Genomic DNA, 22,050 nt, shown 5'->3' with positions numbered 1-22,050 from the left:
ACCAGAGCCACCAAAGATGGCAATCAGTGGCGTTGCGATTGAGAAATCCACAGCAAATAGAATTCGAATCACTACAATGGAAAATAAGTAGAGAGCCAAAGCTCAAACCAAAACAAAAACAAAAACACACACAAAAAGATATACTGACATTCAGAAGGATCGGGGGAAACAGGAAAATATATATATACATCTCTATATGGAATAACATACAGGAGCGAAAAACAAACAACAAAATACAGCAAATCATTTTGAGGGCATTACATTTTATTTTACTATTTGTTTGCGGCAGTCTAAGGTAACAGTGGTACTTATTGTTAAAACAAGCTTGAATTTGTTTTAAAAAAATATATAAAGATATTAAAGGCCTTCCTGCACGCCAAAAAGTATGCTACAGTTAGGTCTGAGGTTCAAAGACACTTGAAAAAAAATATAAAATAATCTTAAGAATAATTCTGAATTTATTAACGATATTTTTGAGGTTATTGATAATTTCTTATCTATTTAAACTTTAATAGTTTAATTTAGTTTTTCTATAAGCCAACTTTATTTTGAAAATAAAAACACACTTCTGATATATAACATAATTAAAGGCAGCTTCCAAAAATAACCAACCATCTCGCTTTAATTGATGCCTTCTCATATATCCCGGCTGTTTTTATTCACACGAATTGTTAAAATAACTTTTAATTTAATTATAACCAGGAATTTAATATCCAAAGTGCATTTTATTTTTGTAAATTCATACTCAATTTTAGTTGAAATTTATTCCACCCCTTAAGTAAACAAAAAACGGTAGCGTTTTTCTGAAATATTTATTAAGCTCTATATCAAATAATATAAATAGAAAAAAAAGAGGGGAAAAAAAAAATATGATTCGAATCAGGACACTGTGTCAGTCAGTTTGAAAATCCTGGCCAACTTCACTCACATTTAGGTCGTTTTTGTGGCTTTGTAATGCAAATTTTTGGGCAATCCCGACTGCCGGGGGCTGACTTCAACTATGATGGAAGAAAATAGAATAGATTATGAGTTTCGGTGGCAACCCAAGATGGTCAGGGCGTCAGGACTCACTTCTATAGACATTATAGCCACGCTCATCGGCAATGAAGTATTGGGTTTGGATTTGATTTCTGGGGCCGGGAATCGGCACAGAGTTGTAGCCCTCCTGGACATTAACCACCTGGTCACCGACTGTTTTCGTGTAGATCTTCTTATAGTTTACAAGACCATTGCTCATTACCAGTCTGGAATAAAGGAGGAAAGTGTTATAACAATGGTGACCCCGATTATGTAAAGGTGACCCCGAACCTCCTAGTACTTACTTGTACTCCTCAGTGCCATTGGGATGGATGACGTGATAATTTTGCACAACATAAATGGGTGTTGGTGTGGGCGTGCCAGTGGGATGCCATGTGGTAGAGCTGGGAGTGGTGGGCGGTGGTGGTGTGGTGGTGCTGGATGGTCCCACATCGTCGAAGAAATAATCAAGATTCTCCTCTTCAAAGTCCATTTGCGGGAATACGACCAATTGATCCTCATACAATGGCCATATTTGCTCAATAGGTGTCCCAATTGTGGTGGTTGTGCTGCCAGTAGTTGTTGTTGTTGGTGCTTTTGTAGTGCTACTAGTGCTGGTGGTGGTGGTAGTGGTGGTGGCAAGTGGCGGACTAAAGTCATCACCGTCCTCAATGTCACTGGGCCAAACAACCAATTGTAATTCATAGATGGGCTGACTATCGGGTCTTTTCAAGTGGCGTTGCATTTGCAATGGCAGGACCTCTGGATCCTGTGCAATATCCTCTGGCTTATTAGCCGCACTATCCGGTCCCGGTGCCGGTCCCAATTCCGCCCCCACTGACGCTGAGGGCACCACAGCTTTATTGTGGCAGCCTAACGACTCCATTGTCGCCGCATCGAAAGTCAATTTGCAGTCGATGCGTTGGCCATCCACTTCAGTTTCAGCTTGAGAAACGGTGGTTGAATCCTCGGTATACGGGCTTATGGTGGTGTCCGCCGGATCCCAATTCGAATCCAAGCTCGTATCCGGATCAGAATCCGTCGTAACTGGTGCCGCCAGCTGCAACGGGATTAGCGTCGCCAGCAGCCCCAACAGCAGCAGAAGTGCATATTCCGGCCGGATTCTGTTTGACGACATGACTGGAGGCGTCTTTCTTTGACTTTTGGTCGCTGCCAAAAGGCTCAGACTCGTATTTATACCAATCGACAATTTCCACTTCAACTCCGGGGCTGAGATGCATCTGGCTGGCGCTGCTGCTGATGCTGCTGATGCTGCTGCTGCGGCTCGGATTTAATCAGCACTTTAGACATCCAACAACAAAACATATATATACACGATACATACTCATATGCATATAGTATATATTGTATTGGCATTGTTATAATACCGTTATGCACTGACGAACAAATGAGAACGGTTAAATTTTAGGGAGGGACTCGGGAGGAAGGCCATGTTGCAGGCATGGGGCCTTAAAAAGGGCTTTTAACCCTTCGGTGTGGGTCAGGGCAAAAAAAAGCAAACAAAAATATTGATAATATGATAATATTGTACAATATTATGTATATGGTTCTTTCTTTTTGTAGATTTTTGAAGGTCAAGCTTTGCTATTAATATATAAATGGAGCTGCCTCATAATGTACGGCAAGAAGCACGACTTTTAAGTTAAACTTTCTTACAATATGTATGGAAATAGAAAGATAGATAGGAAATTCTTGAGTTAAACCCTAAGAATAAATTCCTCTAACACTTAATATTTTAAATTATAAATTTTAATGATAATATATATACCCCTTGACCCACCTAAGGGTTAAAATGCATTTATAATACTAAAAGATGATGAAATTGGAAAATAAATAAGTATGAGCTCAGGTGGCAGGCCTGTTGAAGCCTTTAAAATAGCATCATTGTGTGGGTGATCCTGTGAGAGTGTCTGGGCAATGCTGCCTGGGTGCGGGTGCCTGGGTATATGGATGCCTGGGTGTCGGTTCGGTTTGGTTCCAGTGTGTGCAGGTGCGAATTACCTTGTGCATGTTTATGGGGCTGCTTTCGATGTGGCTGGGTGGGTGCGAGCGAGTTTGTTTTGGAATTTGTCTGCCGTCGTAATTCTGAGTGAAAGGTGATCGAAGTTCATTGGTTTAGTTTTAAGAACCTGAACTTTAAATTACGATTTTAAGATCTTAAGAATAACAGAGAGACTTAATTAAATGGAAACATGCTTTGTTTTCTTTGGACAGTCTTTCATTTTCTAGTCTCTTGTTTTAATCATTTATTGAGAGTTTTTCTAAAAAGGTCAAAAGGATGACAACAAACTGCAGCTACCTCCTGCTGTTGATGACACAAAAGCTCTGTTTTGCTGTCATTTCTTTAATTTGTTCCACTTTCTTCAATTATCTTCAGATGATTCTTCTCTTCTCCAGTCAGTGTCATAAAAGTTCTTTAGTCTCGAGTCTTTAAACCAAAAACCGGTTAAGTATTTGTATCGTTTAGTCGCCGTTGCGTTTATTTATAATCTGATTTATATTTTTAATCTAAAATCGCTGCAAGTGAAATATATAGAAAACACACACCCAGCCGGGGTCTTTAATGTGTAATTTGTCAAAAAAGTTTTTTGATTTATGAGTCCACAACAGCAAGCGGCTGTCAAACAACTTGTTCTCTTCTCCGTCTCCTTTTCGTTCTTCAAGAAAATTGAAAATCTCATCCACAAATTTCCATGTAAACGAAACTTTTTTTTTTGTATTTTCCATCTTCCTGTTTCTTTTCATTCACTTTTTTTTTTTTTGGCACAAATTTAATTTGATTTGATTTTTGCCACTGGACATGGCCAAGCCCCTGGCAATTTGTCAAAATTATTCAAGATCTGCATACATATTGGTATAAAAAAAGGCGACTTTAAGGAAACAATCCTAATTGTAGCTGAAGAAACTAAAATCTTTTAGCTTCATTCTTGTAAGAATCTTAATCATAAACACCCAAGTAAAATGTTTATGAGGTTCTTTCATAAAAACTGACCCACTTCTCTTAATGGTGTCCAGTTTAAAGTCCTTTATTTGAAACAATTACGACTCGTGGGCAAGCAGGTTTCATTAATTGCAAGCCAAAGCATAAAAAAGCCCAAAATAACCAAAAATGAATATTATCAAGTGTCTGGAAATCATATATAAGAACTGTCTGACTTCGTTTCGATATCAAATCACAAACAGCTGAAGAACCAGCAGGAGTACAAGTCCTTTCTATTTTTTTTTTTTTTAAGAAATCCGATTACAAATGGCTAGAAAAATGAATTTGTTATGCCTCGTTTTCATGGCCGTGGTAGCCGTGGGCTGGACTGCGAGTCCCACAACCACAATGCCAACACCCACGAAAACCACCCAGAGGACCACCATGACCTCTGACCCGGAGACGGATATGAAGAGTACTGACAAACGGGACAAACGCCAGTTGGTAAGAAAGAACTAGGATGGTGGCAAGAGTAGAGCTCAATAGACTCCATTTTTTGTTGGTAGACTTCCACTGTGGGACAAGCAAACGTGGCCGGAGCTGGTGGCAACTTTCCCATTTTCTTCGACGGACTGAACGTGCAACAGCCCCTTCAGCCTCTGCAACCATTGCAGCCCCTGCAACCTCTACCGCCACTCCAGCAGCTGCAGCCTCTCCAGCCCATCACCGTGGTGACTCCGGTGGCCTCCAATTCGAATGCCCAGAGCGGACAGCAGCAGCCCGGTTCCAGCTGGGTGCCCTCGTTCGGCCAGAACCTGCCCATTATCGGGACCCTGGTGGGTAGTCTGCCCAACCTGATCAGTGGCCTGGGACTGGGATCCTTGAATGGAGGATTCGGCACCCTCGGTGGCCTCAATCTGGGCAATCTCGGTCTGGGCGCCGTGACTCCAGTGGTGGCAGCTCCCGTCCAGCTTCCGGGAAACTCGCAGGGCGCCCAGGGAAGTTGTCCCCTCACCCAGAAGCTATCCTGCCGCTGTGAGCCGCTCATCCAGTTGCCGGGTCTCAAGCCCACCACGAATCCTTTGAGATCCCAGCTGGTGCAGATTGTGCGACAAAATGCCCGCAAGAACGTGGATGGCTCGCAGGAGGTTCGTATCATCCTGAGCACCGGACAGGTGATCTATCAGCGAACCGGCAAGGATCTCAGCCAGGAGGGTTACTATTCGATGAGGATTCAGGGCGGAAGGTACTTCACCATCTACTATAATGTGAACGATAAGGACTACACTGTGCGTGCCGATGTGAAGGATACGCCACCCACCTCCGATTTCGATGATTAGCTGAGTGGTCAGCTTTAAGTCTGTCTCGAAGGACCATCAAGTCTTAGCTCGAAGGACCATCAACGCTCGAATCGGTTGAGTCCCATATGCTCCCATTCCCGCTTTCATTTCCCATTATAATATTAATCTTTTTTTTAATGTAAAAACTTTTTTTTTTTTTACGAAACAACTACAAACTAGTTGAGAAAGAAATAAACAACAATGGAACACATTTCATGCGATTGCTCCTTGGGGATGAAAAGTTCTTCTGGTTCTTGTTGTTGTTCTATGAAGACAAATATATTCATGGGGGGGGGGGGGGTGCCGACTATAAAGTTGTCTTTTATTGCCATAGATGGTGTTAAAGGTTTTACAAGCCCGAGTGGGTGTGGGTCTTAACCCATTCAACTGGTAGCCGAAATAAATCTCACACTGAATTGAAGGCATCTCCTTTCGAAGGATATCCACCAAGATGTAATTACAAGGTCCTTGAATAAGAAGGAGGAGGAGACTGAGTGTGACCACCAGTTGAGTCTCTCTTTCACCCAAAGGAGTGAGTGGAGCAAACAAACAAAGAGCTCTACGTCCAAATGGAAATCAAGTTGTAAAATGCCATATTCCTACACAGAGAGAAATGGGTCCTTAAACTATAGTATTATATATTTATTTAGAAAAGAAGATATAGAATTTATTTAAGAGATCTAGAATATTTTAAATATTTTTTAAGGAAAATCCTTTTTTTATTTTTTGTGGCTGTTACTTTCGCTGTCTTCTCTTGTCCGTCAGTAACTTCCCTTTCAAGTTGAGAAGCTGAGAAGTTTCGCAATGAGCCGGAGCCAGTGCCGGAGCCGGGAAATGAAAACTGCCAGGATATGGCCGCAAAATCCAGCAATGAACAGAAAGGAACCTCGAACACAAAAGCCAGCGGGGCAATATATAATTAAAAGTTGCCCCTTTGTGTGTCAGATTGGTGAATATTTCCAAATGGCCATAACATTCCATCCTGATTCATTTTGAATGCCTGATAATTCCTTGAAAATAATTCATTTCGTAAAGGGAATACTTTAATACTTAAAGTTGTTGTGTTTAGCGATTAGTTCTCCAGATTCAGATTCTGCTTCGGATTCCCAGACCCTTCAAAACCCAACCTGCAACCACTTCCTGCTACTAAATTCACTCCTCCCCCCTGCTGGTAAATGCAAGTTGTTTGGGTAGGGGGCAGAGGCGGAAAGGATAAAGGGACTTTTGGTTAGTTGAAGAGGTAGGAGGGATGTGGGGGCGTGGCCGGTAATGAAACCACATTCCTCTGTGCACACGAAACTTTTTCACAAATCATAAATGGGCCCGGGACACAGTGCCGTTTCCGAACTCTTGACTCTGCAATCCCCCCCATCATCATTGTAGCCCTTTGGGGGTACCCCATTTAGAGCTCCCTCGTCCACAAGAGCTCGTTCTGGTAACCCCCCCAAATCCCACCCCACTAACCGCCGCCTCATTGGTTATGCCAATTGCAAAAAGAGTCCGGAGCAACAATTGAAATTGCCGGACTCGTTGATGAGACTTTAAGCTCTGGCTGCACCAGGCCCCGCCCCTAATTACGTATTACCAGATGACTGCCATTAAGTACCCCACCGTGCCCCCTGCCACGCACCCCTTGCCTGCCCCTGGCGGAGGGGCTTTAAGCTGGAGCATCTTTAAGTGCACTGGCACTACGCATCATTAAATCGCCAGAATGTTCCACATTCGGTTTGCTTTTGGCCAGTTGTTGTGTTTGGTCTGGGCAGAAGCGGAGGCGGTGGCGGTGGCTCGACCTTTGGCTCAGAACTACACAGAAAAAAAAGGGAGGAGTGTAGAAAAAACTAAACATAAGCTGTGATTTATTGCTTGGGTTTTGAAGACTATTTCCTGGGGAGTTGCTTTGGGGAACACTTGTTTTTTTTTTTTAAGAAAAAGGACATTAACTTCCTTGTCCTTAAACGGTTTAAGGTCCAGACCAAGTCCAGACTATCATAGAAGTCCATTATTATTGCCGTGTATTAGCCATTAGCTGATATACGGGAACAAGTGCATCCTGCCGAGAGCTAAACCAAGCCAACAAGCTACAAACCAAGCCCATCCTAGCCCAACTGGAACCCAACCCGAAACCTAACCTCAGCCTAAACCGAGCCTCCGCCCTCCACTCCCCTAATCCAACCTCAGACTCGTCGCAACCGCAGACCCACGTGAGTGACCGGCGACGGACGGCTGTCGGTCGATGGTTGCATCCACCGTGTGGCGACTAGACAGAACCATCGGCAACTATGGGCATGTGTGTTGGGGCCACGCCCTCAGGCTACACCCACTTGCCTTGCACCTCTTTTCGGCTTACCCTTCAAAACTGTCCCATTGTGTGGCCAAAACGAAAACCGCTTCCCCAACTGGTTCACAAGCGGAAAGTGCACTGAGGAGAATGCTTTTCTAACACGACAAGGTACTAACTTGGCCAAGAAAGGGAGACCCTCTCGAAAATCGCAGAATTCCATGGGATGGACAATATGGCCCATGCCGAAGGCTATATCTCGGGCAATACCCATCCGATTCATAAACGGAATACCTTAAACGATTTGTGGATCGATTCTCTATCAATCTGCATCAAAACCTGATCACAAAATATTTTTTCGATTTTTTGTCAATTTTTCTGGGGAGCTCCTTGAAAAAGTCTATATGGCCCATGGCGAAGGCTATATCTCGGCCAATACCTATCAGATTCTTACGCGGAATACCTTAAACGATTTGTGGACCGATTCTCCACCGATCTGCATGAAAACCTCATCACAAAATATTTTTTACATTTTTTGTCAATTTTTCTGGGGAGCCCCCCTGGGAAAAGTGGAGAAATCCACCGAAACCACTATATGGCCCACTGCGAAGGCCATATCTCGGGCAATACCCATCCGATTCCTAAACGGAATACCTTAAACGATTTGTGGATGAATTCTCTATTGATGTGCATCTGCGGTATATTTTTTATATTTTTTATACATTTTTCTCAAAAAGAAACTGGATAAAGATGAGTTTATTATTTGAAGTAATTGGTTGGTGTGGCAAGAGGGGGTCAAAACAAAAACTGCAACAGGACTTTTCTGAAAAGTCCGTTCAAAGCTTAAAATCCCCGGCATTCCAGCCCGAAAGTACAGGTGCAAACATTGCACAGTAATTTCCCCCAATTTCACCTGCACTCGCTGCTGACCAGTGCTCCCCACAGTGCTTATCCCCTCCCATTCGAATAGTTGGAAAATGGATGAAAGGACAAACAACAACAGAGTTTTACGCAACCACTCGCCGAAACAAAGTTGTTTTTTTAATGAAGTTTCACAGAAGAAAGAAGGGAAATTGTTGCGAAAAACAATGGCGGGAAAAATCACAGAAGAAAAAAGGAAGGGAACTGGAATTCGATGGAAAGGAATTTGAGACCAAATAAAGGATCCAGAGAGAGGTTAAGAAAACATGTGTTATAATCCCTACGTTTCCAAATCAAAGGAATCCTTGGCGGGGTAGGCGGGGAATTTCAATTCCTAAAGAAAATGTTCTAACGAGCTCATTCCATTTTCGACTCTTATCGACTCCAAATCAATATAAAATTGTAGTCTTTTTATAAAAAATAAAAACAAAATTACACCATAATTGCCGTCAAAACAACATTGCGAATCCTTTGATCCTTCAGGAAGGGAAAGCTCTGGACTGGAGTCCGGTTCATGGAGTGGGAACCACGATCGAAGCGGGAACGACATCCAGGAGGAGGCTATTGACAGAGATCGGGGAGAGCAAATGTAACCACCACAATAAGTTGACATGAAGAAACATTTAATAAATAAGGACACGAAGAAAAGCTAAAGATTAGAGTATTTTTGGGAGAAACCTTGGAGTATTTCTATCTTAAGAGAAGTAGCCTAGTAGAGGCTTCTAGCCACAAATTGGCCAGAAAGGCATTCATGATTAAACTTTGAATGAAATTGTTTCTTCGATTGGGGCTTTCTTTTCTTTTCTTTATCTGGCCATTGATATCTGATTTGGGTTTACGGCCCGTCCGGGGTGGAGTGGCTTTTTGCAGTCAGTACGCGAGTGCAAATGCCGAGTGCTCGGCCCTGGCCAGACCTGTTAATTATGCTATAAGTAGACGGCAATTTATGGCCCCAAATCGACAAGTTGATAACCGGAGCCGATAGCGACAAAGAACAGCACCCTCACCATGGCCCTACATCCGTTCGAAAAACAGCGATATGTGGGGGAGGCCCTCGAACAAGTCCAAAAATATAAGATTGGTCATCGATTGGGGGGGGGGGGGGGGGAATTTCTTCAAGTAGCTTGACATTCATAAAAAGATTACAGCTTGTGTCTTAAAAATGGAATTAAATTTTTAAATTTATTAAAAAAAAAAAAAAGAAAAAAAAAATAGTAATGATGACTTAGATGCGAACTAGAACCTCGTAGTGCTCGAGACGCACTTCCTCGCCACCGAAGGGGATGTAGATGCAGCCGTGGGAGGGATGGATCTTGCCCACGCTCAGACTGTCGCAGTAGATAGCTCTGCCCACATAGAGGGGCTCGCCATCAGAGCTAGGACCGGAGGACAGGGCTCCGGGCACTACGTTGCCATGCGAGGCTGGCACCCAACGGAAGCCGGATCCGGCCAGAACGGCAACGTCCGTGAGCTCGTGCTCCTGCTGGCCGTAGGCGGCATAGGCCTTGCCCTTGGCTGGAACCACCTTGGCGGGCAGAAAGTCACCGTGCCGGAAGACACGGCCCACATAGATGGTGTCACCGTTGGAATCGTGACCGGCCACCAGGGCGCCGTCCGGAATCTCCGTGGCCGTGGTGTCGATCCAGCGCTCCGGCTGGCTGAGCACCTCGTAGGCGAAGATCTTCACCTCGTCGGAGTCGTAGGGAATGTAGAGGCATCCGTGGGAGGGATGCACCTTTCCGACGGTCAAGCTGCCGGCATGGTAGCCCCGTCCGGCATACAGCCACTCTCCGTCCACATTCTGGCCAATCTTGACAGCTCCCGCCGGCACTTCTCCATTCTCCGCCGGCAGCCAATCGTAGTTGTGGCCGGACAGCACCTCGTAGTTCTCCAGCTCGTGCTCCTCCCTGGCGTAGGCCACGTAGGCCTTGCCCTTGTTGGGGATGACCTTTGCCGGCAGCATATCGTTGTGGAAGAAGGCGCGGCCCACATAGATGGTATCACCATCGGAATCGTGTCCAGCCACAATGGCATTGGGCGGCACGCTGCCATGGCTGTAGTGCATCCATCTGTGGTCTGTTTACAATTAGGAATCATTAGGTATTCCCTCTAATTTCACTTTCTATTCTCGCTGACCCTCATACCTGTCATTTTTGCGTCTGTTCTTCAGCAACTTTGGCTTCTGACTGAGACGGAGGGCGTTATAATGGACTTTTCATGTTCCCGCTCCATGTATTTTAGACGATAGGGCTTATCAGAAATACTTATGGCCCAGATACGGGATCCCCAAGAGGGCCGAAGACCCGAAACCCAACCTTTGGTGACTCAAGTCTTGAGGCTTTGCCTTTGGATTGAAGAAGGATCCAAAGGGTATAGGAAAATACAGTGGAGGATCTTGAAAAAGGGTCCAAAAGATATAAGAAAATAGAGTTGGAAGACTTTGTAAATTACACTTTTAATATTATTTTATTCTTTATTGATAGTTTGTTTGACTTGACACGTATGTTGTGTAATTAGTGTTGCTTCAGCCTCTCTGGCATATCCTTCGATGAATTTTCTTCATCTCAGGACCTTTCCGCTCTTCCAGTTGACCTCGATAGGATGATCCATGGTCCTCTGTAAGGATAATCGTCAAAATCTCTGTGATATTTTGATTAATAAATACCGATGACCCATCTAAAGTGCCAATAAGACATCAATAAATCTTCCAAAACAGGAATTTAAATAATATATATTTAATTAATATTTTCTCCATCCTTTGATTGGAAAAATATTCAAAGTTCATCAATGGAGCCATGCTCCCTCTAGGCGGAACTTTAAAGAACAAGCGATTGCTCCATCTAGGTGAGGGGGAAAGTTTCCCCAAAAACACACCAGATGGCTTCACATTTGTGTATATTGTAAGGACATCAGAAGAGCTTTCCCAACTTTAGTTATAGTTTCTTTTTAAAATAAAATATAAAAAACATAAACCTAAAAATAAACTCCATAAAAAATAAAGCCCGCCTCATTTCAAAAACTATAAAAGGTCATTCTAACTGAGATATACATTAATTCCTAAGTATATTTGTATTATGTTGATGGGCAACAAGTTCCTTATAATATTTTAGTAATATTTATTTAACAAAGAGGTATAAAACCTCCGATAACCATTTAGTTTAAATACAATGTTTAAAAATTCCCACTAAAATGATTACGCTAAGCAAAGAAACAGCTGATTGGCCATACCTGGTCATACTGTTTCCAGACCAATCATCCGTTAACCAACACAGATACTATTTAGAAAATATATATTTTAAAATAGTAGGCTAAGAATTCAAAAATGCATAGCCCGTGCTATGATTTTTGTAGCCTTTATTTCATTCTGCGATTGGAATCCCACAAGCTCAGTCGCATCGTAAATAATAGCTCTCCAAAAAAAATAATTATTTTTCGATTAACAAAAAAGAAAAATATTTCTAAATAAAGAAAAATAAGAAAAACATTTTTGAATAAATAAAAGGAAAAAAATAAAAATATTTCTAAATAAATTAAAAAAGAAAAAAACATTTCTGAATAAATAAAAAAAAAAATCTAAATAAATAAAAAAACAAAAAAAGCTATTATAAACTAATTAAAAAAAAAAATAAATAAATAAATTTCAAGAAAATCGAAATAAGCATGTGTCGCCCTCGATACAAGAGATTGAAGATTTGCCATGTAGGAACTGGACTTAGCTCATCAAGTTCGTCGGACAGCGAGGATGACGAAGTAGCCGCTAGTAGAAGGTTCAACGCATTCATGATGAATAGGTATAACAATCCTGATCGGGAGTTGAATGGAAATTTGCAAGGGATCCCACCATGGCTCCTGCCCGATCCGGTACCACCCGTTAACGATCCGGTAGCAAGTAGCGAGAGCGATGCTGAAGATGAAGATGAAGGTTTTAAAAGCAACTCCGATCCCGAATGGTCAGAAACTGAGATGGATGGTCCGCAGATGCTCGCTCCGGAGGTGGACGAAGCTGTGGAGGTTGGTGACTTTCCGGAGATGGACGATGCTGCGGAGATGGAACATCCGGAGCCAATGGAGTCACTGGACTAGAACTGGAATATGACAATTTCAGGCAACACTTTTCGCGCCAAATACCCGAAATAGTATTTGAAATAACCTGTGTTGGTAAACGCAAATAAGTTGTCTGAAATACCTAAATCAAACAAATACAAAAAAAAAAAACAATTAAAATATATAAAATTTAAAGCAAATGATTAACTATTTTTTTTGGTGTTCTCTCTTGTTTAAATAATATTTTTTATATTATTTTATTAAGGATGTGGTATTTTTTAGTATATTTTCGTGTCTAGTGCAAAAGGCGTTTGGCCCTGATGTCTCTTTTGTCATCTGGCCACACTGCCCCGCCGTCAGTTGTTTACGACTCTTCGCAGAAAGCAAAGTGAAAGACGCGTGGATGAGGACGTAACGTCGTATCGTCGTAGCAGCGGTCTTGTCGAGTGTCTCTTGTTTGTTTGTGTGCTGTGTGAACAAAAATACAACAAGTGCAAATAACAATAATAACAACAACTACAATTGGCCAACAGCAAAGGGGGCACAAGGGGCAACATACCATCAATTACCAGAAACAACAACAAAAACAACAACATCGACGGTCTCTAAGCAAAGAGAGAGAGAGTAGCAAGGAGCCGCAGCAGTAAACGGTAGTTGTAGTTGTTGCTCGCCACTCTGATAGCAATGATTAATGAATAACGAAAAAAAAAAAAGACCGCGCATCGCCACGTAAAGCCAAGTAAATATGCCGCTTAATTCTTCTTCTTAACTTGCCCCCGAAAATCGAATTCCCAAAAATTGCTGGCCCCCCAAAAATAAATAAAATAAAAAAAAATTCTTATCTGTAAAATTGAAATGTGTGTGTTGGTGTTTGTGTGAGTGTGTGATTATTTCATTCTTTTTTATTTTTTATTTTTTTTATTTTGTAACTTTTGGCTACGTCATCGAAAAGTTTTCTGCGGTTTTGTTTTTGTTTGTTGGTCGTCCCACCACGTCCGTCACCCGTCGCCCGTTGCCCTTTTCGGCTTCTTCGGGCTGCATCTTCTGCTTTCTGGTCTTCTTCTGCCACTGCCCCACACAGTGGCACTGCTGCTGCTGGTGCTGCCTGCCTGCCTCCTTCTGCAGGCGGCCGCATAATGAGAGTGCTTCAATTTCAATGCAGTTTCCTCGCTCGCGCTCTTTTCCCTTGCATGTGTTGGTGTGCACTGCAAAAAAAATAAGTGGTCTTTTCTAAAAGTTATTAAATTCAACTTCTAGGGCTATATAATTAAAGCCTAGACTAAGTTTACTTTAATTAAATATATTAATATTGAAATATATTTTCTTTTCTCTCAGTGCCTGTCATTTTTTTTTTTTTTTTTTTGTTAGCTTGAGAGTCTCCAGCTGTGTTTCCTTGTCCATGTGTGTGAGTTTGCGATTTGAAATTGCAGTCGCGGGGCGCTTCATTTGTTCGCCACCTCCCACCACCCCCTCTCATCCAAGGACCTTCTACTCTTGTCCCCTCCCCACCACCTTGCCTCTGGGCTAGGATTTCATTTTATTTTGTCAAAGTTTGTTGCACTTTTTGCAGTCACCGCGCGAACAAGTCCTTCAACCTCCTCCCCTCCCTCCCTTTTAGCTGGGCGTGTCGCACGCAACCACCCACCCACTGCCTTCGATACTCTGCCAGCAACAATTAGTGGTAGAAAGAGCATCCAAACACCATTGAATTTCAGTAGAAATTCCATTACTTGTTTATGTTTTCCACAAAAATTTAATTTTCATTCATAATTAAAAAGTAAACAAGTCTGGTTCTCCTCTATTTACTTTTTATTTTTTATTATTTACTCATTTAAATATTAATTAAAAATACCAGAGACAGAAACAGCCTTTGTTAACTAGTTTAGTTTATTTTATTTATTTTTAATATTTAATATTATATTTTCGTAAAAGTCCAACGACCAGTGTATCTGCATCTTTCTCACATGTCTCCTATGCTGGCTTATTTATGTACATATTTCACTTGGCACTTGTTATATTTATACGCTTGGCACACACACACATACACTTACCGCCCCACCTCCCAGACACACTCAACCATCCCAGATACCCCCAGCTACCCGGCTAGCCAGCCATCCCATCTACCCAACCATCCCAACCATCGTTCCCTTTCCTTCCTTGTGTCGTCATCAGTATGCCAGTTGTCACTTCATCTTTTTAAATGCGCCTCATGGTTTTCAATTTCGAGAAACAAGTGGCCCAAAAGTGCGACACGACGACGGCTGCCCAAGTGGCCATATTATATGAACTTTTCACTCTTCACATTCCGTTCCAAAGATTAAATGTCTCCCTCTCCCCCCGAACTCCCGAACTTTATTTAGTAAAAATGGGATTCTAACTTGACACCTATAGTTCTTCAAAAAAAAAAAAGAAGGTACATATATCCCAGAAATGCATTACCAAGTTTTCTCTTTAATTATTATACCCTTGCAGAGGGTATTATAATTTTGTCCAAAAGTGTGCAACGCAGTGAAGGAGACATCTCCGACCCTATAAAGTATATATATTCTTGATCAGGATCACCTCCTGAGTTGATATGAGCATGTCCGTCTGTCCGTCTGTCCGTCTGTCCGTCTGTCTGTCTGTCTGTCCGTTTCTACGCGAACTAGTCTCTCAGTTTTGAAGCTATCGTCTTGAAACTTTGCACACACCCTTCTTTCCTTTGCACGCAGTATATAAGTCGGAACGGCCGGGATCGGCCGACTATATCCTATAGCTGCCATATAACTGATTGATCGGAAATGGTATAACTTTGGTGTTTTTAGAGTTAGAGAGTTCAAATTTGACACGAGAGCTATTTTTGGCAAACAATTACGACATGCCAAATTTCATAAGGATCGGCCGACTATATCTTATAGCTGCCATATAACTGAACGATCGGAAATGACCCAACTTTCGTGTTTTTGAAGATAGAAAGCTGAAACTTGGTACAGATTATATTTTTGGCCTGTTGATCCAACTTACCAAATTTCATTAGGATCGGCCGACTATATCCTATAGCTGCCATATAACTGAACTATCGGAAATGGTACTTGGTAGAAATACCAACTTTCGTATTTTTGAAGATAGAAGCTTGGGACTTTTTTTAGATTTTTTATTTTAGTTAATTAGTTTTAATATGATGTAATCATAAGGATCGGCCAACTATATCCGATGTTTGCGATATATATCCGGTTTTAACTGCAAGGGTATATAAACTTCGGCTCCGCCCGAAGTTAGCTTTGCTTTCTTGTTTTTTGTTTTAAATTGCGAACGTGTGACCGAAAGTTGGAGGTAACTTTTGGACAAAAAAAAAAAAGTGCCATAACTCTGCGATAGCGTGGCATATTCTTTCACCCAACTTTCTTGGTAATTTTCTAACTGCCACTGCATATTTACACTGAAAATAAAAAAAGGCAAAAAGAAAATCTCATAAAAGTCTTTCAGAAAGTCTTCCTGCAGTTAAATGAAATTAGTCCTCAAGTAGCTCCATCTCCAGCTCCAGCTCCAAACTCAATAAGCTCAACTATATGCAAATCTTGCCAAGTTGTGAGTTTTGGTGACGAAAGAAGTCGGTGTCTGCCGGGTGTGCAAAATCATTATTCGTCACGCTCAGATACTCAGATTGCCTGGAACGCCTCGCGACGTGTTTCCTCAACTCTGTCACACTCACCTGGGCTCTGGGCTCTGGGCTCTGGGCTTCTGGCTCAAAACTAGTAGCTATAATGACGTCTAATGTAAAATAAATCATATTTACATTTTTGGTAATTTTTAGCAAGTTTTCTTCCAAAAGAGAACTTTGGCCAGAAGTTTGTGAAAATGTAAGGAGTACCCTCGGAATTTAAAATAGAGCCTTTAGGACAGAGAGTGGGGCGGCTCCCAAGGATATAAAGAGATAAAAGGATAATCAAGATAACCGAGAGGATGGAAAAAAATATTCCAGAAACATATTCCCGACATTCAGATTAAAATTTATTGACAGGAGGGTGGCTTTATGGCATTTTTACGGAAGGCTGGCCGATAAATCAGAAGCCAGGCCAGGGGGCCACCTGTTGATTTGGGCCGATTTCCTGACTGACTGGCTGACTGACCCACTGGCAGAAAAATGACCCTCACCCAGTTCTTTTTTTTTTTACCCTTTCCTTCGCCACGTTAATGGCAATTTAGGCCCAACAAAAAAATTAATAAAAAAAAGAAATAAAAATTAATTACGAAACAAAAAAAAAAGAAAAACATTGCGCATTTATCATCATTCATTCACATTAACTTGGCCCATCAGCATTTTTCATCATTCATTCAAATCGGGCCGGGCACATTAAAGGCCGGAAAGAGAATGAAACGAAATAAATATGGAATATTAAGGCAAATATATGGATATGCAAAGGGGGGCCGACACGCTCAGCGTAGCTGCTGCCACTGACTCTGACTCTCACTCTGACTCTTCCGATGTTTGTTCTCTGCTGGCCAACAAAAATTGTGACGATGGCCTCCCAAAAAGAGGAATCAACTTTTTATACACACTTTTTCCCAACCTCCTCCCTCCAAAAGAGAGTTTGGAGGCTTTGCAATTTCACAAATTGCCAGGCAAAGTGAGTGAAAAAAATGCACAAAAAGAAAATTATGGAAATAGTTTGGAAAGAATACTTTTTTTTTTTAATTAAAACCAAATAAAATCTCAAATAATAGTTAGAATATTATTAAAACTATAAGCATAGGATTTATGGAGGAATAGGAAGTATATCTATGATTTTTGTCACTCTACTCTGAGAAATGGGCAGCAAGGAAGAGGAAACTCCTTGGTTCCATTAAAAGTTGGGCCATTTGACTTTGGCTCTTTCCTCCGAAAAAAAATACAAGTTTTAATGGCCTTGCCACGGTATCTTCAGCGGGACACGTAAGCGCCTTTGTCAAGCTTTAGAAGAAAGAAAGAAAGCTCTGGAAGAACTCTCTATGCAAATAGAATTCTACAGAAATACAAAATCTAGGAAATGATTCAGAGATAACCTCTGCCAAAATTACTCATTTAAGGTCAATTATGGGAATATTAAAATAAAATAGTTATATAACTCTAAAGTTCTATAGTTATAATTGCTTATGCTACATTAACTCTCTCTCTGCTATGATTAGTTAATTAAATATTAAATTTAATCTTTCAATCAAACTCTATAGGTAATATAGCTTATTACTCTGGTCTGGTAACTCATATTTGTTCGTGAAAAGGTCACCTGGGGGCATTTAATATCAAAATTAATATATTCCAAAAGGGCTCTACTTCCAACGGATTTAAATGAAACATTCACATCCGCACATGTGTACATTAAAGCATTATATATGATCTGTGCTGGGGAATTGTGGCAGCGCAAATAAAATAATATAAAATCACATTTGGCACGCTTATCAATTTAAACAGAAACTGAAACAGAAACAGAGACCAGAGAACACACGCCTCCTCAGCGGAAAAAGTTGCTATTTATTTTCATTTATTTATTTTTTTTTTTTTGTTGCCAATTTGCATACAGTGCAGTTTCCAGTTTTCAGTTACCAGTTGGCGGTTTGCAGTTGCACTTGTCCGATTGCAACATTTTATGCATCAGACAGCCAGCTAGTCTGTGTTTTTTTTATTATTTTGTTAACATTGTCAGTGGCGGCAGCAGGCTCTGAGTTTCGATTGGTTTATTTATTTTTTTATTTTTTATTTTTAGTTAGATTGCTGTACAATGTCAAAGTCATTTAGGCTTGAATTTCAATCGATAGGCGACTGCGTAGTTCCCTCATTTTTGCCTCTCCATTTATTGGAGCTTTAATCAAATTATTCCAAATTCCATTGCTTTTTAAGTAATTACTAGTCTTTACTTTCAAAAAAAAAAACATCAAGGGTGTTTAGGGTACGACTCCATTCGATATATATATTTTTTTTCTTTCATGAGCAAAGTTTTTGGGTTCATTGACTCGAGAGGCAGTCGAGTATTTTTTTTCTCCTGCCATCTGGGGGGTGTTAATTACTTTTTGTTTTAATTGTCAATTTATTGGAGCCGAATCGAACGCACAGAACCCCAAACTCGCGACTCTGAAAATTCGTAAATGGACAGCACACGAATATCGTTGGAAAGCTCCTTTGAAGGCAATTTTGTGAAGCACTTTGTTTTAGGCCATAGAAATTGACAGCCATTAACAGTTACTGCCAGAAAGCAGTGGTAACTCTCTATTAGAGAAATATACATAGACCATTATATCATAAATATATAATATAGTAGTCTAGAAATATTACATTACTAATAACCAATTGGAACTGTGCCAAATCTCATAAATTTGATGAGAATCAACAATATATCACTGTTGAATTTTTTGGTCTTATATATATATTTATATAAACGGGTAGTCTGGCGAGTTGTCACTGTATTTTGATTGCCTGTTGATGCCTGACGGCTTTTGAGGAGCTTACAACCCAAAGCCCTTTCTGCTGTTAATTACAAACAAACGAATGCTCACTGATGCGTTGCTTTACGGTCGGAAATTACTATACAATATCTACTATATATATATATATATATATATAGATATACATGTAACGAATCAAAACAAAACAGAAAGTTGTATTTTGCAAAAAAAAAGCAAATAAAAAATCTTTCCCCATCTGGCCATAATCTATGCCAAGAGCCAGGTTCAATGCACTTGTCGTTTCCAAAGCTGAACAAAAAAAATATAAAAGTCGATACCAGAGGGATACCGTCATACCGCACCTTGCCTCCTCCGGATCTCTGTATCTCCGGATCTCTGGGTTCTATATTTAAACAGCAGTTGACATAACACAAATTGAATTATAACATTTCTGATCTTCCAGCTTTCTCTGGAAGTTCTTTTCTCTTCATTTCTTGGTGTGTAACTTCGATCAGACGTTAAGTTTTAATTAACACATATACAATGTATATTATACATATATATTTTTTTTTAAAGCCAAGTTAAGTCTGCTGTGCAAATATTCCGTATAGTTTCAAGAGGAGAAGGTGGATTACGGATGAGACATATCCGCTCCGTTGCACTTTCCTCCGGCTGGCAACTGGGGAGCCCAGCTCCCCCGGCCTGTTGTCATTCTTAAACTGCCAACAGAGATGCCAACAAAGCACAATATAAATTGCTTATCAAAATTCATAAATTTTTGGGTCAGTTTGTTGAAAAATTATCTAAAGTATTTAGAGAGAGGAAATGGCTTTCAGAGGAGATACTTGAATGGTTTCTCGAGTTTTAAATGCCAAACATGTAGAATAATTAAGCAACTTGAAGAAAATATGACGGGGAATATAGGGCCAAGTTGGCCTGCATATTGTCGGGTGTAATTTATAATATACCAACGTGACGTGCTTGTGCCTGATAAATGAGCCCAATGTCGCCATGGAGTCAGTTGGCTAAAATAATAAACTCTACTCGCAGAAAATATGGAGAGCCACGTTTCGCTTGAAAAATAGAATGCCCACGCTTCGCTGGATGGGGGGATGGATGGGGGGAAAAGTGACTGGGTTTTTTGTTCCATTTGGCCCCCTTTTTAGAGGCTACGAGGCCCATCTCCCATCCCCATCTACGTTTTAGCCAAACCATCTCTGCCTTTCCATCCGTCTTGCCAACTTACCAACTGGGCGCTTAAGCTGGATCGTTTTGTTTTCGCACTTTGCGCGCTTTAGTTTCGGAATTTTCCATCAAATCATCAACACTTCCCGCAGAAAGCGTGGCTCAACATTATTTATGCAGATTTTCTTTTCATTTTTGTTTTTTTTTTTGTTTTTTCTACTCCTTCAGAGCCCCTCTAGCACTTTCCCTCCCACTACTCCACGAAGAACAAAAGTATCTCAGTATCTCGGGTATCTCGGATTCGTCTGTGTGGGCGCAACAAGCGTGTGAACTAGCGCCAGGCTATTTTCCAGCACAGTGGTTTCTAAATAGCAGAAATATGCAAATCATAGTATTCTTTTTAGGAAATTTCTTAAAAAATCACTTAGATATCTTATTCTTTCAAAACTAATTACAGAAATATGCAAATTAAATTATTTCGTAAAGTTTTTAAAAAGAAATTCTTTAAAAAATCACAAAGATAAAAGTGAAGACTCTTAAGAAGCCTAAAAGACTTTATAACTATATTTAAATACCCTTTTAATATGACTATATGATACCTGGTACTAACCTACAAGTACTGGATATAAATACTCTCACAAAACCTTATCCCTTTCCTTAAGTTCTATGACTATATGATACCCGGTACTATTACTTTTTATTTTGTTACTTCTAATTTACCTTCTAAGTAATGGGTATAAATACTACCCCAAACCCTATTCCTTTCTTCAAGTTTAGTGACTATATGATGGTACTATTAATATCTATTTTGTTTCTGCTAACCTACCCTCTAACCTTTAAGTTCTGGGTACAAATACTCCCCCGAAAGCCTATCCCTGTCTTTGAGTTTTCTTACTATGTGATACACGGTACCATTGCTATTTAGTTTGTTACTTATACCCTTTCAGAAATCCTTCCAGAAACCCTTTCCCTTGTTCCACTGTGCCTCGGTAATGCCCAAAATAAAATGCCATTAAGCTTAAGTTGAGCATAACAAGAACAAAAGCATCTGAGAGAACTGTTGCTGGAAATAAAAAAAACACAAAGTCCCATCAAATAAAGTAGGAAAAACTCTTCATATGAATAAACAATTTAATGCGTCTCTAGGACTGAGTATATGTGTGTGTCTTTTATATGGAAACACAATAAAATTTACCCGCTTATTAATTTTTACAAGACTTTAACCGACACTTGAGCCAAACAACCAACAAAAAAAAAATAAAGTAGAACGACTATGCTGTGGGATATGTGTGTTGTTGAATGTTTATTATAAACCATATAGCACACACCACATACACCCCCCATCCCAGTATCCATTCCCCACAAGCTCTTCAAACAAAAATTTCAACTTGGGCTTCGTTTTAACATTTTTTGTTGCCTTTTTTTTTCTCCTATTTCTTGTATTTTTTTTTTATTTTTATTTTTATTTACGTGGGTGTAGTGGGAAAATAGGAAAAAGGGGTGTGCATTGCATTGTTGTTGTTGGGCGGCCCAGTAACTTGGCCCTTCAAAGTTTCGCACCCAAAAATATATATACAGATATATGTATGTATGTACATATGTATAAGCCACATTTTAGCATGCAAAATATGGCCAAAAGAATTTTTATTTATTTTTTAATATCCAAAACTTTTTCCGACACACATACTACACGACATGAGTTGCAAGTCTGAGGCTGAGAATGTGGCAAACGAAAGGAACCAGGAACCAGTAACCAGAAGCCAGAGAAGCTGGCAAGGACCCTTTGGGGGATTCCGTCACAGAGAAAACAAATATTTGCCATATCCATTTGGCTTTATAATGATTACAAAATTCCAAGCCAAAGGAGCATCTGCTCTCCATCCATTTCTGTTGCATACTTTTGGGCTTTCCCTCGAAAAGTACCGGGT

General features: G+C 40.6%; 3 protein-coding genes and 1 long non-coding RNA gene across 4 annotated transcripts; 2 read left to right on the top strand and 2 right to left on the bottom strand.

Moving 5' to 3' along the window:
* Positions 1 to 864: 864 nt before the first annotated feature.
* LOC108127136 (mucin-2) lies at positions 865 to 2,163 on the bottom strand. The gene is made up of 3 exons (XM_017243993.3): positions 1,323 to 2,163; positions 1,072 to 1,244; positions 865 to 998 (listed from the first exon to the last, which is right to left on the bottom strand). Exons 1-3 carry the CDS (start codon positions 2,153 to 2,155, stop codon positions 931 to 933), a joined length of 1,074 nt encoding a protein of 357 aa, XP_017099482.2. The 5' UTR covers positions 2,156 to 2,163; the 3' UTR covers positions 865 to 930.
* Positions 2,164 to 4,232: 2,069 nt separating this feature from the next.
* LOC108127135 (uncharacterized) lies at positions 4,233 to 5,316 on the top strand. Its single transcript, XM_017243992.3, is given in 2 exon segments — positions 4,233 to 4,462; positions 4,525 to 5,316. Coding segments are annotated over 2 exon segments (969 nt in total). The 5' UTR covers positions 4,233 to 4,285.
* Positions 5,317 to 9,676: 4,360 nt separating this feature from the next.
* On the bottom strand, positions 9,677 to 10,796 carry LOC108127147 (uncharacterized). Its single transcript, XM_017244003.3, has 2 exons — positions 10,642 to 10,796; positions 9,677 to 10,573 (listed from the first exon to the last, which is right to left on the bottom strand). Exons 1-2 carry the CDS (start codon positions 10,646 to 10,648, stop codon positions 9,723 to 9,725), a joined length of 858 nt encoding a protein of 285 aa, XP_017099492.2. The 5' UTR covers positions 10,649 to 10,796; the 3' UTR covers positions 9,677 to 9,722.
* A 5,097-nt stretch (positions 10,797 to 15,893) lies between these two features.
* On the top strand, positions 15,894 to 17,242 carry LOC138925665 (uncharacterized). The gene is made up of 2 exons (XR_011441849.1): positions 15,894 to 16,275; positions 16,335 to 17,242. It is a non-coding gene; the product is annotated as an uncharacterized lncRNA (long non-coding RNA).
* The last annotated feature ends 4,808 nt before the right edge of the window (positions 17,243 to 22,050 follow it).

The sequence above is a fragment of the Drosophila bipectinata genome, chromosome XR (genome assembly GCF_030179905.1).
Source record: "Drosophila bipectinata strain 14024-0381.07 chromosome XR, DbipHiC1v2, whole genome shotgun sequence".
NCBI classification, from domain to species: domain Eukaryota; kingdom Metazoa; phylum Arthropoda; class Insecta; order Diptera; family Drosophilidae; genus Drosophila; species Drosophila bipectinata.
This window is presented reverse-complemented; position numbering and strand designations above follow the sequence as displayed.

Excerpts from the sequence above, each read along its gene's own strand:
- LOC108127136 (XM_017243993.3), bottom strand. The coding sequence starts at position 2,155 with ATGTCGTCAAACAGAATCCGGCCGGAATATGCACTTCTGCTGCTGTTG. Across the intron at positions 1,245-1,322 it reads AATGGCACTGAGGAGTACAA|ACTGGTAATGAGCAATGGTC; the intron begins GTAAGTACTAGG and ends CCTTTATTCCAG. Across the intron at positions 999-1,071 it reads TGGCTATAATGTCTATAGAA|TTGAAGTCAGCCCCCGGCAG; the intron begins GTGAGTCCTGAC and ends CTTCCATCATAG.